The sequence below is a fragment of the Rhagoletis zephyria genome, unplaced genomic scaffold, assembly GCF_001687245.7.
Source record: "Rhagoletis zephyria isolate East Lansing unplaced genomic scaffold, Rhagoletis_zephyria_1.1 Rzeph_scaffold_05913, whole genome shotgun sequence".
Classification (NCBI taxonomy): domain Eukaryota; kingdom Metazoa; phylum Arthropoda; class Insecta; order Diptera; family Tephritidae; genus Rhagoletis; species Rhagoletis zephyria.
Window position 1 is genome coordinate 4,501 of NW_016162996.1, and position 13,056 is coordinate 17,556.

Genomic DNA, 13,056 nt, shown 5'->3' on the forward strand with positions numbered 1-13,056 from the left:
ATGTTCGGCTCCGCCCGAACTTAGACTTTCTTACTTGTTTATATTCACCCCTTTGCGCAAAATTATCGTAAGTACCATTTTTTAACGAAATTAACTTTTTGATGCAAATTGCTTCTACACTCCACAACACATCACGCATTAAAACGAGACCAGAATAATATTTTTAAGTATAATAGTTTTTGATATATTCAAAACATAAATTGCTAAATTTACAATTTGGGATAACTTTCGAAAAAAGTTTCGTTTTTTCTTTTGGCAGAACTTCATTATATGGTAAAAGAATAGCTCTGACCAAAATTCATTCAAATCAAAAATGACTGATTCCAACCATTCGCAGATTTGACATGGTTTGACCTGTTCGCATGAAATATTTTTTCAATTTCAATTTGCCTGTTAAAAAAATATATATTTGAATAGTTTCACTGTAGTACTAAGTAAAATCTCATATTTGAATTTTCAAAGCAAAACGCCCTTGTTCACATTTATTCTAAAACGTATTTTATTCTAATATTTTACTTNGATTTCAATTTGCCTGTTAAAAAAATATATATTTGAATAGTTTCACTGTAGTACTAAGTAGAATCTCATATTTGAATTTTCAAAGCAAAAAGCCCTTGTTCACATTTATTCTAAAACGTATTTTATTCTAATATTTTACTTGCACTGACGAAAGACTTTAGTTACGTCAACCAAATATTTTTTTCTCAACCATCATTTGGTTATAGTTACCAAACCGTGTGTTGAGAGAAATACATATTTTTAGCTGATTTTTTTTTTGAGTGTAGTTAGCTCTTAGATACGCCTACATGCCAAAATTCGGAGTGACCAAGCCTAAAAGCATATCCTCCTTTATTTTAAGATATTTTTCCTACTTGGTACTTAAATTTCACATTTTTCATTTAGGACCTTTTACATTGAAAGCGTTGATAAATATCCATACAGATGTACATACACACAAAATACTCATACTTACGTATAGCCAGCTTTCCATTCATAGCTGTCCATTAAGCTCCAATAAGTGTATCCCTGCACATTGGCCCCATCCTCAATGGCATCTAAAACCGCTGCAAAACAACAGAAACGAAATACATAGTTATAGACCTTTTTTTTGGTAGTCATTAAAATTTCTTTCTTAAAAAGTTTCTTTGTTAAAAAAAGTTTAGCGCTGTGAACGTCTTTTGATTCGAAAAACTATAAAAACGGTTGGGTAGGGCTAACTTAAGCCTACAAAACAAAATGCGAAAAAAGAGAAAAATTATATAAATTTAAAAATTTCCTAATTACTTCTTTTTAAATGACTACATTTCATTAATCTGTTGAAATATATTAAAAAAATAAAAACGAAGCTGTAATTTTTTTCCATGGAAACTTTTACTTCATATATAATAACCTTACATCAGTCAAAGGGACCTCCCCCACCAGTCACAAATTTAAATAGTTTTTTTAATATTTCTATGAAGATTATATCAGCCTATTTTTTTGACAAAAGCGTATAGCTCATATTTTACAGCACAAAACCTTCTTGAAAATTAAGTGTTTAGGCTAAAATTCATCTTTGAATGCACAAAGGTAAAATAGAGTTATTTTCAGTGTCCCACCAGTGACACTCANCATACTTATAGACCTTTTTTTTGGTAGTCATAAAAATTTCTTTCTTAAAATGTTTCTTTGCTAAAAAAGGTCTAGCTCTGTGAACGTCCTTTGATTCGAAAAGCTATAAAACGGTTGCCTAGGGCTAACTTAAGCCTACAAAACAAAATGCGAAAAAAAGGAAAAATGACATAAAATTAAAAATTATCTAATTACCTCTTTTTAAATGACTACATTTCATTAATCTGTTGAAATATATTAAAAAAATAAAAAGGATCCTGTAATTATTTTCTATGGAAACTTTTACTTCATATAATTACCTTACACCAGTCAAAGGGACCTGACCCACCAGTCACAAATTTAAATAGTTTTTTAATATTTCTATGAAGATTATATCAGCCTATTTTTTATGACAAAAGCGTATAGCTTACATATATTTTACAGCACAAAACCTTCTTCCTTGAAAATTAAGTGTTTAGGCTAAAATTCATCTTTGAGTGCACAAAGGTAAAATAGAGTTATTTTCAGTGTCCCACCAGTGACACTCATTCAAATGATAGTTAAATAAAATCAGGGACCGATAACAAAAAGTGTGATCGAAACTAAATGTCGTTCTCGTAGTTTTGTACTCAAAAATGCTTCAAAACCAAAATGAGAACAAAATGGTCGAGAACGTTCTCAATTGGAATTATACTTATAAGAACAAACCCCTGTGGAACGTTTACCGGGAGAACAAAAAGCGAACAAAACTTTCGGGAACATTTCTAGGAGACCAAAATGGGAACTCCGGAACTTTCTGTCATATAACGAAACGGGAACAAATTTTCTCTAAACCATTTGCGAAGAATGTAAGCGAGAACAAAATTTTTCACATAGCGTTCATTAGTTTAAAATATTTGGAAATTAAAATTAATGAAAAAAGAAATGAAAGATAATTATGCAAATTAAGTCAACGAAAGACTTAAGACAAGAACTTTTTTCTTCTTTTTTTTGCACAGAAAATCAAAAATTGCTATATAAATGGATAGTTCACCCTAATGATAAACAATGTGGAGGTAGAATTAACAATATTGCTTCTAACGGAAACGATTTTTCATTCCAACACGCAGATTCACCTCTCATTCTTAGCGTTAAGTTCACAAAACTTTTGTTCTCTAGCAGAACGTTCCTTAGACTTTTGTTCTTATTTGATCCTCCTTGGAAACGTTCTCGATACTTTCATTCTCCTTTTGTTCTCATTGGAAACGTACGCAAAAGTTTCGTTCTCATTCTGTTCTTCTTGAGAATGGTCCCTAGAGTTTTGTTCCCTGTTTGTTCTTTACGAAAACGTTCCCAAACATTTTGTTCTTATTTTGTTTCCGTGCAAACTGCTCTCAATGCTTTGTTCCCGTTTGGTTCTTTTGTGGAAAGGTTCTTGGCATTACATTTTGTTCTCATGCAGAACTAAACCAAAACTGGAACGCGTTCTAGGTGCCTGCATAAACTAACTAAGAAACGGTTGGGTGTTTTTTTTTAAGAAACTGTATACATTAGTTATCGTTCTTTCGCTGTAAGTCACTACGACATATGTTTGTAGTTATGATTCACAGCTGATCCCATTCCAGAGTAAAATGTCTCACCAATGTCACAATGGAATGGCCCACGTACTTACCCGAGAGGTAGGAATTAATATAATCCACGCGTTTATAGTCTGCAAGTCCACCCACGTCGCTAACGCCATTTTCTGTGACAATTATTGGAGGATTGTTGTATTCCTTCATGATCCACATGAGTAAATTGTACATGCCTTTGGGAACGACCTGCAATTTGCAAAAAAAAAAATAATAATTTCTTTCAGTTTTCAGAATAAAAATTCATATATTTTTTGTCTAGGCTTCTTTGCTTGCTTTTGCTTTGCTTGCACTAACTTTCATAAGTTCATTGACCTATTCAAAGCATTCCTGCTACCAATTTGTATACATTTTGTCAGCCTGCACTCAGAAAAATACACTTTGCCAAAACAACCAAAAACAGATGCTATTCAATGTCTTCTCTCGTTTCGAAGCGTTTCTCATTACACCTTCTTAACAGCCACCTTGCAATTACAGCAAGGCAGGAAGGAACTTATTAGCAAAACCAACCCCATACAGAAAATGAAAAAAGGAAGGTAGAAAAAATGTGAAATTGTATGTCGTATGTATGTACATACGTATGTGCGTTATGCTAATTCTCCAAGGAATTGGTAATACAAATTGTATAAGTTTTCGCCTTGCATACATACATACCTACATACTTATACATACATACATGTACATTCTACATTAGTGTAGCATAATTCCATCTGAAGCCAACTTTAACTTTCTACGAGGCTCATTGTCGATGTCTTCCTACTGAAGTAGCGCAAAAAAACACAAAAAAGTTACTTTCTTTGGGCAAAGCAACTCTGAAAAGATTGTACTACACATTAAGGCACTCCGCACATTAAGGCACTACGCACATTAAGCGCCTAATCATAGTAGTGTAATTGTTTCGGCATGCTAAAGTTTGAAGCTTTTATGCCGAACACATGTATTTCAATAAAGCTTGGTACATTACGATTCATAATCATGTTTTCGCCTTATCATAAAAGCTGCTTGAATCAAAGCGCCCAATATTGTAAGGCGCTTGCCATTTTGAAATCGACATTTGTTTACTTTTTTGGGTTGGAAATAAAAACTATTTGTCATTTCAATAGGAAGTAATTTAAAATGAATTATTTCGTGCTAAAATTCGTGCAAACAATAAGCGTTCATACAATATTTTACTACAGAAATATTTTCAGAAGTGTGTAGTTGAGAAAGAACCGCCAGAAAATGTGTTATGTGTAGAATGTGTTTGACATGTGGTCGGTGAAGTCGAGTCGTAATGCATTCGATTCGGCACGAAGAAACGTTACTCTACTATGATTAGGCACGTAATGTACGGAGTGCCTTAAAGTAGCTTTAATTGTCAACGACATATTTTTCCAGCTGTCAATCAACTTTGAAGTGCACAGTTACAGTCTCTAATATACAGGTGTACATTCATTCTTATATAGGCATTAATTTTTTTTGTCATTGCTAATTTGCGATTTGATCGCAGTGATCAATTATACATATTAAAATTGAACGACAAATTATTATACGCATACATGTATGTATGTTAATAAATATGCATTTGCATTGAGGTGCCCTTTTATGGGGTTTAAACAGTCTGTTGACATAACAATTCATGGTTAATTTGAAGTTTTTTATGCTTGGCCTTACTACTTATTGCACTTTTTAGCGGAAATATTTGAATGGCATTTAAAGGAACAAAAAGCACGAGAATGCTTCTGGGAATCCTACAGGCTACTACTCTTACAGTGATGGAAGAAATAACAGAAACTTTTTAGTTTGACCAATTTTGGCTATACCTTTTTCTTTTGGTTATTCGATGTTTAATATTTTTTACTAAAAGTCTGGCGCATTATTTATATAACATTTCAAACTTTGTACAAAAATTATAAAAATTCAAAATTTTTTATCAAAATCACCCAAAAACTTGACACTTTTTATTCAAAATTTTATAAAAAAAATATAGCTCGTTAAATTTTAGTAGGTAAGACTATGTTCAAACAGCCACCTAATCGACAATTAAGAATATTTTCACCAATTTTGACCTTAATTGTTACCCAATTTATCATACAAAAATTCAAATTATTAATTGCCAATAATAAATTAATTAAGCCAAAGTTCATCCACAGTCGGATCTCTTTCATTAGGAATTTACCTACCAAGGGAAACCGATGGTATCTTGGGTCAGGGTAAGGGACTTATTATTATATTTACACAAACGATCTTCTAAGTCGCAAAGTGCCTTGTTTCTTATAAAATGGCTGTTCGGTTTGGTGGGAGTAAACTACTGAAGCCTAGCAACTTGTCTCTATAAAAACGCCTCTAATTAAATCAAAATTGAAATTTCTTCCGACACGTTTTCACAAACAATGGCAGTCCGGTTAAATAACACAAATAATGTTTATTAAAATATGCAAAATAATGTGATAACGTTTTTTTTTCTACTATTTAATTTATTCATTTAGCACCTTTCACTTTTGTGCAATTTATTTAGTTAAATATCGCACTGCCGCTGGAAGAACCTCATAACCAAAAAATAAAAAAAAATAAAAAACAGTTTTGCCATAAGTACTATGCAGAAATGGACGTCAGCTCAACTCTAATCTCAAAACGATATCCGACAATTGTGTCTTCCATACTCCAACATCATGCACTTACCTTCAACCACGCCGAACCTGAACCAGTCCAGTTGGGATCTTGATCTTCGATCACGCCCATATCGTGATTAAATGATGGGATTGGAAAATTATTGCTGTTGTTGTGATCATTCTTTGTCACACGTTTGCTGGTGTACGAATTAATGCCAAAGAAATCGGCAGTGCCGCGTATACGACGCACCTCATCTGCTGTAAACTCTGGCAAGCGTGAACGTGTGAAACCCTGCTCCTTACTCAAATTATGTATACGATCGATCATAACTTGTGGGTAATTGCCACGTTTGGAGAAGATCGGATGCGCATACCAACCCAAATAGAATTGCAATGCACGCTCCGATGCTTCTTGATCATCCACCGAATCGGTTTTAGGTTCCATCCACGATGTGTCCATAGTTAAGCCGATTTTTCCCTTTTGTAAATCTTGATACTTCTCACGATACATATGCACCACCTCAGCGTGTGCTTTGAGCAAATTGTGCGCGCACAAATAGCTGGGAATGCCAGGGTAATTGTAAGAGGGTGCCATATAATCAACGCCATAACCAAATTCACAGATGTGCCAAGGTTCATTGATTGTCGTCCAAATCTTAATACGGTCGCCATACATTTCGAATAGAAGGCGGGCGTAATCCTTAAAAACTGGTATAATTTCCGGATTCGTCCAACCGCCCAACTCTTGCAGACGTTGTGGCAGATCCCAGTGATAAATTGTGACCATTGGTGTGATATTGTAGTGAAGCAACTCGTTGATGAGATCACTGTAGTGACGTATGCCATCGCTGCTCACCTGATTCATGTAGCCGCCGGGCATGATGCGTGTCCACGATATTGAAAAGCGATAGACATGCACGTTGAGATCGCGTATCATTTGCACATCGCGACGCCACTATTGTAGGGAGAAACAGAGAGAATCATGGGAAATTATTTAATCAAATTAAAAGCTTCGATTGTTCATTGTTAAGCGAATGATAAAATAAAAAATGATAAAGACAACGCTGTTGTGATTTTACTTATGTACATAAATATACAAAGTGTAGTGGAAAGAATGCAAAAAATTCTATATCATATTTCTGTATGCATCACTGCCTGCATTGTTCAAACAAAGTAGTATAATTTGCTAATGAAAGCGAAAATTATTTTCTTAATTAAATTATTTAAGTTCGGTGCCTCAGAAATACGCAGATTTTCTTGAAGCTGAAGTGGATTCAGGAGCCGTGGGGTCATCTGATCTACGGTTTTAACAAAACAAAACCTCGACTGCAGTGATAACACAGGTAAATCTCGAGCGTGCATTATAATGAAAAAGGATCTTTTTTAGCAACAAGCTTTCGAAAAATTAAGTGAAATTAATAAAAGAATATTTTTTTCTTTTTAAAACCATAAAAAGTATGAATTATAAGATTATATTAAAAAAAAATAAGATTAATAAAATAAGTGTCCAAAAATTAAATGAACTTAAAAAGAGCTATTTTTCATTTTAAAACAATTAAAAATTAAAAAAAAATAAATAAAAATTAAAATATAAGAATTACCAAAAAAAATTAAAAAAAGGATTAATAAAATAAGTGCGCATAAAACATTAAAATATTAAAATTATTTTAAAAAAAGGAACAAATAAATAAACATAAAAAATAAAACATGTTTCTAAAAACTAAATCAAATTAAAAAATATATTTTTAACAATAAAATCTAGAAAAGATAATTAGATTAAAAAAGAAAAAAAGCGAAATCACTGAAGAAGTCTGATGAGGAGACGTGTTGATCTCCGAAATAGCAGCTATAAGTTCTAACAAAATGTAAATTATTGTTTTTTCTCCACAAAAATGTTCATTAAAAAATTACCTCAAGCTCAAAAATTTGTTTAACAAAAACTGTTATAAGGCCAATAAATAATAAAAAAAAACTAAAATAAAAATAAAAAAAATAAATTTAAAAAAATTTAAAATTTCGCTGCCCAGAACTCGTACCTCGGACGTCTTGAAGGGCACGCCAGTGCTTTGCACACTCGGTCATTGCAACTGTTTGAGCAGCGCGAGCAAAATGATATAGAAGAGTTTTCTGTCAAAAGAGCTTTTCACCATGAAAGTTGGCAAGGAAACTTTTTTGTAAAACTTTCATGTAGAATAAAGAAAATCTTTCAAACTATCTTGTCTTGTGTCTTTCAATTGTCTTAGAAAACATTTTCGACTATCTAAGCCAGAAATGCCGGATACCGACCCTCATCGTTCCCACGACAGTCGGGGCTACGTAAGCGGAAAGACCCAGACTCATATCTGGCCAAGGATTGTCACTCCAGCATTTTTCCAAAAAATCTTTGGGGAATTTACATAACTATATGCTTAGGGAAGAATTTGAGCCTGCTTAACACTTAAATGGAGTATAGTTAATGTATTCTTACAGTTTCGGAACATTAGATTGACCTTAAAAGAGAAGAACTCATTTTCTTACGAGTTATTCCTATGAGAAAAATAAACGCTCGATTCACGACCTCTTAGAATTATCGTAGACGTGGTCTAATGTATGTACATATATATGTACATTCATACTGTAATACAATTATTACACCAGTTGGCAAGACAATGCTATTGAGCAATACAGCCGAAAGACAAGACATATCGCAGATGTAGGTCAGTGAGTTAATATCATAAATGTCTGAACTTAATATTTACTGACCGTAAATATTTGTCGTAAAGTGTAAACAGAAATGTTTGAAATCTCCGCCTTAGTGCAGTTGATGTTGATCTGTAAATTCATTATGTAAGGAAATATGCAAACGTATACTTATCGTATTCACTTAAAATGTGCCACTTTTCGTTTATTAAAAAAGGCTTACATTCATTTTCAGAAAATACATTTAAATAGTTAGAGGCATTGGAGTGCAATGAAGCAAGATCGTTCTGCTCGGTATGCTGTTACTGTTGCGCCAAACCAATGAAAAGCCCGAATGAAGAAAAAGGGCAATATTTATTGGCATGCGCCTGTAATGTACGGACCCTCCACAGGGAAGGTGCATTTATCCAACTGCTGGATGTCATAAATAAATGCCATAGAAAGGACAAGGCTGCGAAAAATGTTCAGCGTGTAACTACTTTTATACCTGCCACCTACCGTCTGTTCCTTAAGAAAAGCCAACATCGACTGCCTCCTTGGAGGCAAAAGCCGCATGTGCCTCTGTGCAATAGGGAAGTTGCAAAACGCAGCGCGACGAAAGTTGGATCTCGAAAATCTGGCGTCACAACGGACAGCCAGAAAGTTTCGCAAACGACTCGCAATACTGCCCAAACAAGCCACTTCTCATCGCCTGAATAAACATTTAGCAGTGGAGGGAGGAAAGTCTCAAGAAGAAGAAACAAAAGGCAGAAGGGCGTGAGGGTAAAGTTCTTGAAATAATGGCAAGCAGGAATGTGGCCAGAAAATAAGGCAACAATCAAATGGTTTTAATACCAAGACAAGTTTCTGAAAATACGAAGATGGAAATCTGATAACAGACGCTCAGAGTATACCTGAGCTATGAAGAAAACGCTTCTCAGCAAAGAGGAACCCAAACCAAGGTATTAAGACGAAGTTCTCATCCTTCCAAGCCCAAGACGAGGTGAAACGAACAAAGCTCTTGGTACTGACGGAAAAGCGACTGAAAGCCTGATTACGGTGACTTAACTTAATTTAACGGAACGTAGAACTTAGAGAATCAAAATCAAACAGATTTCGACTTGGCATTAAGTTACGTTAAGTTTCGGCTGTTCAATTATAAGCAACACCCATTTAACAGAATTTTTAAGAGAGAGCCATAAATTACGTTAAGTTGCCATAATCAGACCATGAGCTGTGCAAAGCCGGCGACGAAAAGCTAGCAGTGCCCATGTAGCGGCTCTAAGGAACAGTTTGGTCTGATAAATATTTGACCGAAGATTAGAATATCTGTGTATTTTACCCAATTCACACGAAGGGATAAGCCGTTTTAGTAATCCATACAAGGCCCAATCGATCATACTGTGCTAAAGATTGAAATCCTTCATGAATCAGCTAAACAGTCCTATTCAGACCTGACAAACCCTCCATTGACCAGATTTTCACAGTTAGTCAAATCCTAGAAAAGATCTAAGGTAAGCAAGTCGACACACCCTATCTTTTCGTCGATTTTAAAGCCAACTCGAAGGGCATCCCTGTGTGGCACAAATTTTAGCTCCGTCCGAAGAGGTAAGGACCACTCCGAGCCATTAGAGACTAAACGAAGTGCGATTTCTTCGATCTGAATTGGAAATCGTAATACAAGCAGCCTATCTAGGGTGGTCCTTAAAATATCAACATCATAGTGCATCCCTTTATTTTGTTCAAAATAAATAAAGACATCCGCGAACATTTCAAATAAAAAAGAAAATTTAGGGTCGCTAACGTAGTCGGAAAAAAAATTTTTCTAATCGCAAAAATTCAACAAAATTTTTACTTTGATCAACTATAACTCAGCCAGTAATTTATAGGAGTAAATTTCAATATTAGGTAACATTTAAAAGATTTCAAGAACTTTTTTCGAATTGTAGCGTTTAAAAAAATTCAAACCCTAGCAGCGACCTTTAAAAATTTGTTTAAAATTTTCGTGGATGAATTTATTTTGCAAATACAAAATTTAGATTTTGAAATTTCAAGTAGCACCCTAATGTACACGTTTAACGAAAACGCGATGCTACTAGCTTATGCAAATAATATCGTCGGCCTCAACACCAGGGTCACGAGCGCAGTATTTTCTAGCTTAGAAAAGGAAGCAAAAGAAGTTGGTCTCGCAGTGAGCAAAAGCAAGACCAAGTATCTCTTGGCAACAAACAAAGGGTCTTTGTTTATTGGGACACGGGTCACTGTTGGCAGTTAGGACTTAAAAGTTACTGAAGAACTTCGTCTACATAAGATCCAGCAATAACACCCCCAATAATGTCAGCCTGGAGATCAAGCGAAGAATAACACTTGCCAACAGGTATTACTTCGGGCTTGGTAGGCACTTGAAAAGCAGAGCACTCGCTCTCGATGAACAAAAATCACGATCTGCAAATCGTTTATCATGTAAAATGAATTTATTCATTTAAATAATAGCACTTCTACCAGGCAACATTACCCACCCACGCAGTTGCACGAAGTGATGCTGTTCCCTGCCTGAACCAGTGATGTTAAGTTTAAAATTAAACCGGATATAGTTTACTCACGTTACTCGTAAATTAACCCACCATGTGCTGCTATTTAACCCCTGTCAATTGAAACACCTACGTATATACAAACAAATTTAATTACTTGATGGTGGATATGAAATGATCTATATACTCGTACGGACATTAACATATATCTATATATCAATTAATCGTGTCAACACTTATGGAAAGTAATTTTATTTCTACTTAATATACTATTGCACACCTGTTTTAAGCAAACGCCTACTTCTACATAAATAAAAAATACATAATTTTTTATAGTTTAATAAATGCGCATAAGTAATCGGGTTATGATTTAAGTAATGAATAATGCAAATGTAATTACAACCTACTTACACAAGTACCTACATATGTACATACATACATACACTTGTATGAATAAAGAATTTAACTAAGAAAAAGTTTAAGTTGCAATGAAAGTAACTGGCATGTGTAACGTAAGGTACTCGTACGTACTACCGACTATTAGCTATCACACTGAATGCGTCAATCCCCTTGGCAAGTTATGATAAATTAATTGACCATAAATTTTTAACGTAATTTCTAAACAAACAACAAATACGAACTTTCAAAATAAAAAACACAGTTGGAGAATTTGCATGCAATTTTCTTGATTTATGACCACGTTTAGTCAAGCGCGTGTAAGTATGTAGTATTAATTCGATCGAATAAATTTTACGACTTAAAGTAATATTTAGTATTACATTTTTTTTAGAGTGAAAAGTTGCTAAGTCCACTTTTTATGAAAACTCATATTTTCGTATAGAAAGCAAGATAAATTAAAAATGCAACGTTTCGAATTCATAGAAAGGCAAATTTGCTAAGTCCAAAAGAGGCACCAAAAATCCGATTAGGCGAATATAATACGAAATTTTTTAATAAAGATCAGATCCATCCGATTCGTATGGAGTTTCAACACGCAAAATGTTGCATTCAAAGTTTTGTGAAATACTTGAAGAAAATGGCTGTAAGAGGTTTTTTCCTCTGCTGTAAAATTTGTGAAAGCGGACTTAGCAAATTTTCACTCTTAGCCAGTGAATAAATTTTGTATTGTATGAATATTTACCTGATGATAACTGTCAGACGAAATATCACCATTTGATTGATCATCAATTTTTTCCGGAAATCTGTGTGTTAGATGATCCCATATCGATTCCCCTTTATCGGACGCATTCCAACCACCTTCAATTTGATATGCTGACGTACCAATACCCCAAATGAAATCGGGCGGAAAGTTACGTCCTTTTATGTCCGCAGGTGTGGGGCTACAAATGATATAGACGCGAAGAATTGATTAATAATTTTTAATAGTAAGTAATAAAATTAATAAAAGTCTAATAATTTATGTAGAAAAAGGGCGCAAATGGCGCTACCCAACGGGTCAAAAACTCTTATCTCACATGTAGTTTTAATAAGGGAATCTAAAGAAATGTGAAAAATGTAATTACGTAAAAAACTATATATATATTTATCTCGACACCAGCGCCACCAATGGGGTCGAAAAATGTCAGTTTTCAAGCGGGAATTAATCATATAATTTATATGTAGTAATGGCCTTATTCATAAAAAAGAAAATGTATTTATAAAGCTTCATAAAACGATATTTTCAAAAAAAAATTAATTTTATAAATCATTTACAGTCTTCTTTATTTATTAAGAATAGTTATGTAAGCTCTTTGTAATTTTTCAAATTTTCTACACTAAAAAGTTGTATTGTAGAACGACTAAACTTGACAAAGGATGATGGAAAATCGTCCCATAATACATCTTGCTCTAAAACTTTCGAAACACCAACTACCAAAATCAGAGTAAATAGTTTAATAGCCTTACTCATAAAAAATAAAGTAGCTCTAAAGGTTTGTAAATTGAAAAATTTGTGAAAATTTCAATTTATAAAGCTCTTTAAAACCAAATACTTTATTTTTTATGAATAAAGCTGTAAATATTTTAGTACTCTAATTTTACTTAACTTTCTGCTTATTGTGATACATGGCGTATGAG

At 33.8% G+C, this 13,056-nt stretch overlaps 1 protein-coding gene across 2 annotated transcripts in view; it reads right to left on the bottom strand.

Annotated features, from left to right (window-relative positions):
- LOC108372606 (myrosinase 1) overlaps nt 1-13,056 on the bottom strand; it is a 27,533-nt gene that overhangs the window by 1,923 nt on the left and 12,554 nt on the right. The window contains exons 2-5 of one of the 2 annotated variants that reach the window (XM_017628335.1): nt 12,122-12,320; nt 5,862-6,746; nt 3,242-3,389; nt 974-1,064 (exon numbers count right to left, since the gene is read on the bottom strand). In XM_017628335.1, coding sequence (XP_017483824.1) covers nt 974-1,064; nt 3,242-3,389; nt 5,862-6,746; nt 12,122-12,320 — 1,323 coding nt within the window. The remainder of the gene's footprint in view (nt 1-973; nt 1,065-3,241; nt 3,390-5,861; nt 6,747-12,121; nt 12,321-13,056) is intronic. The other variant, XM_017628336.1, reaches the window with a different exon arrangement.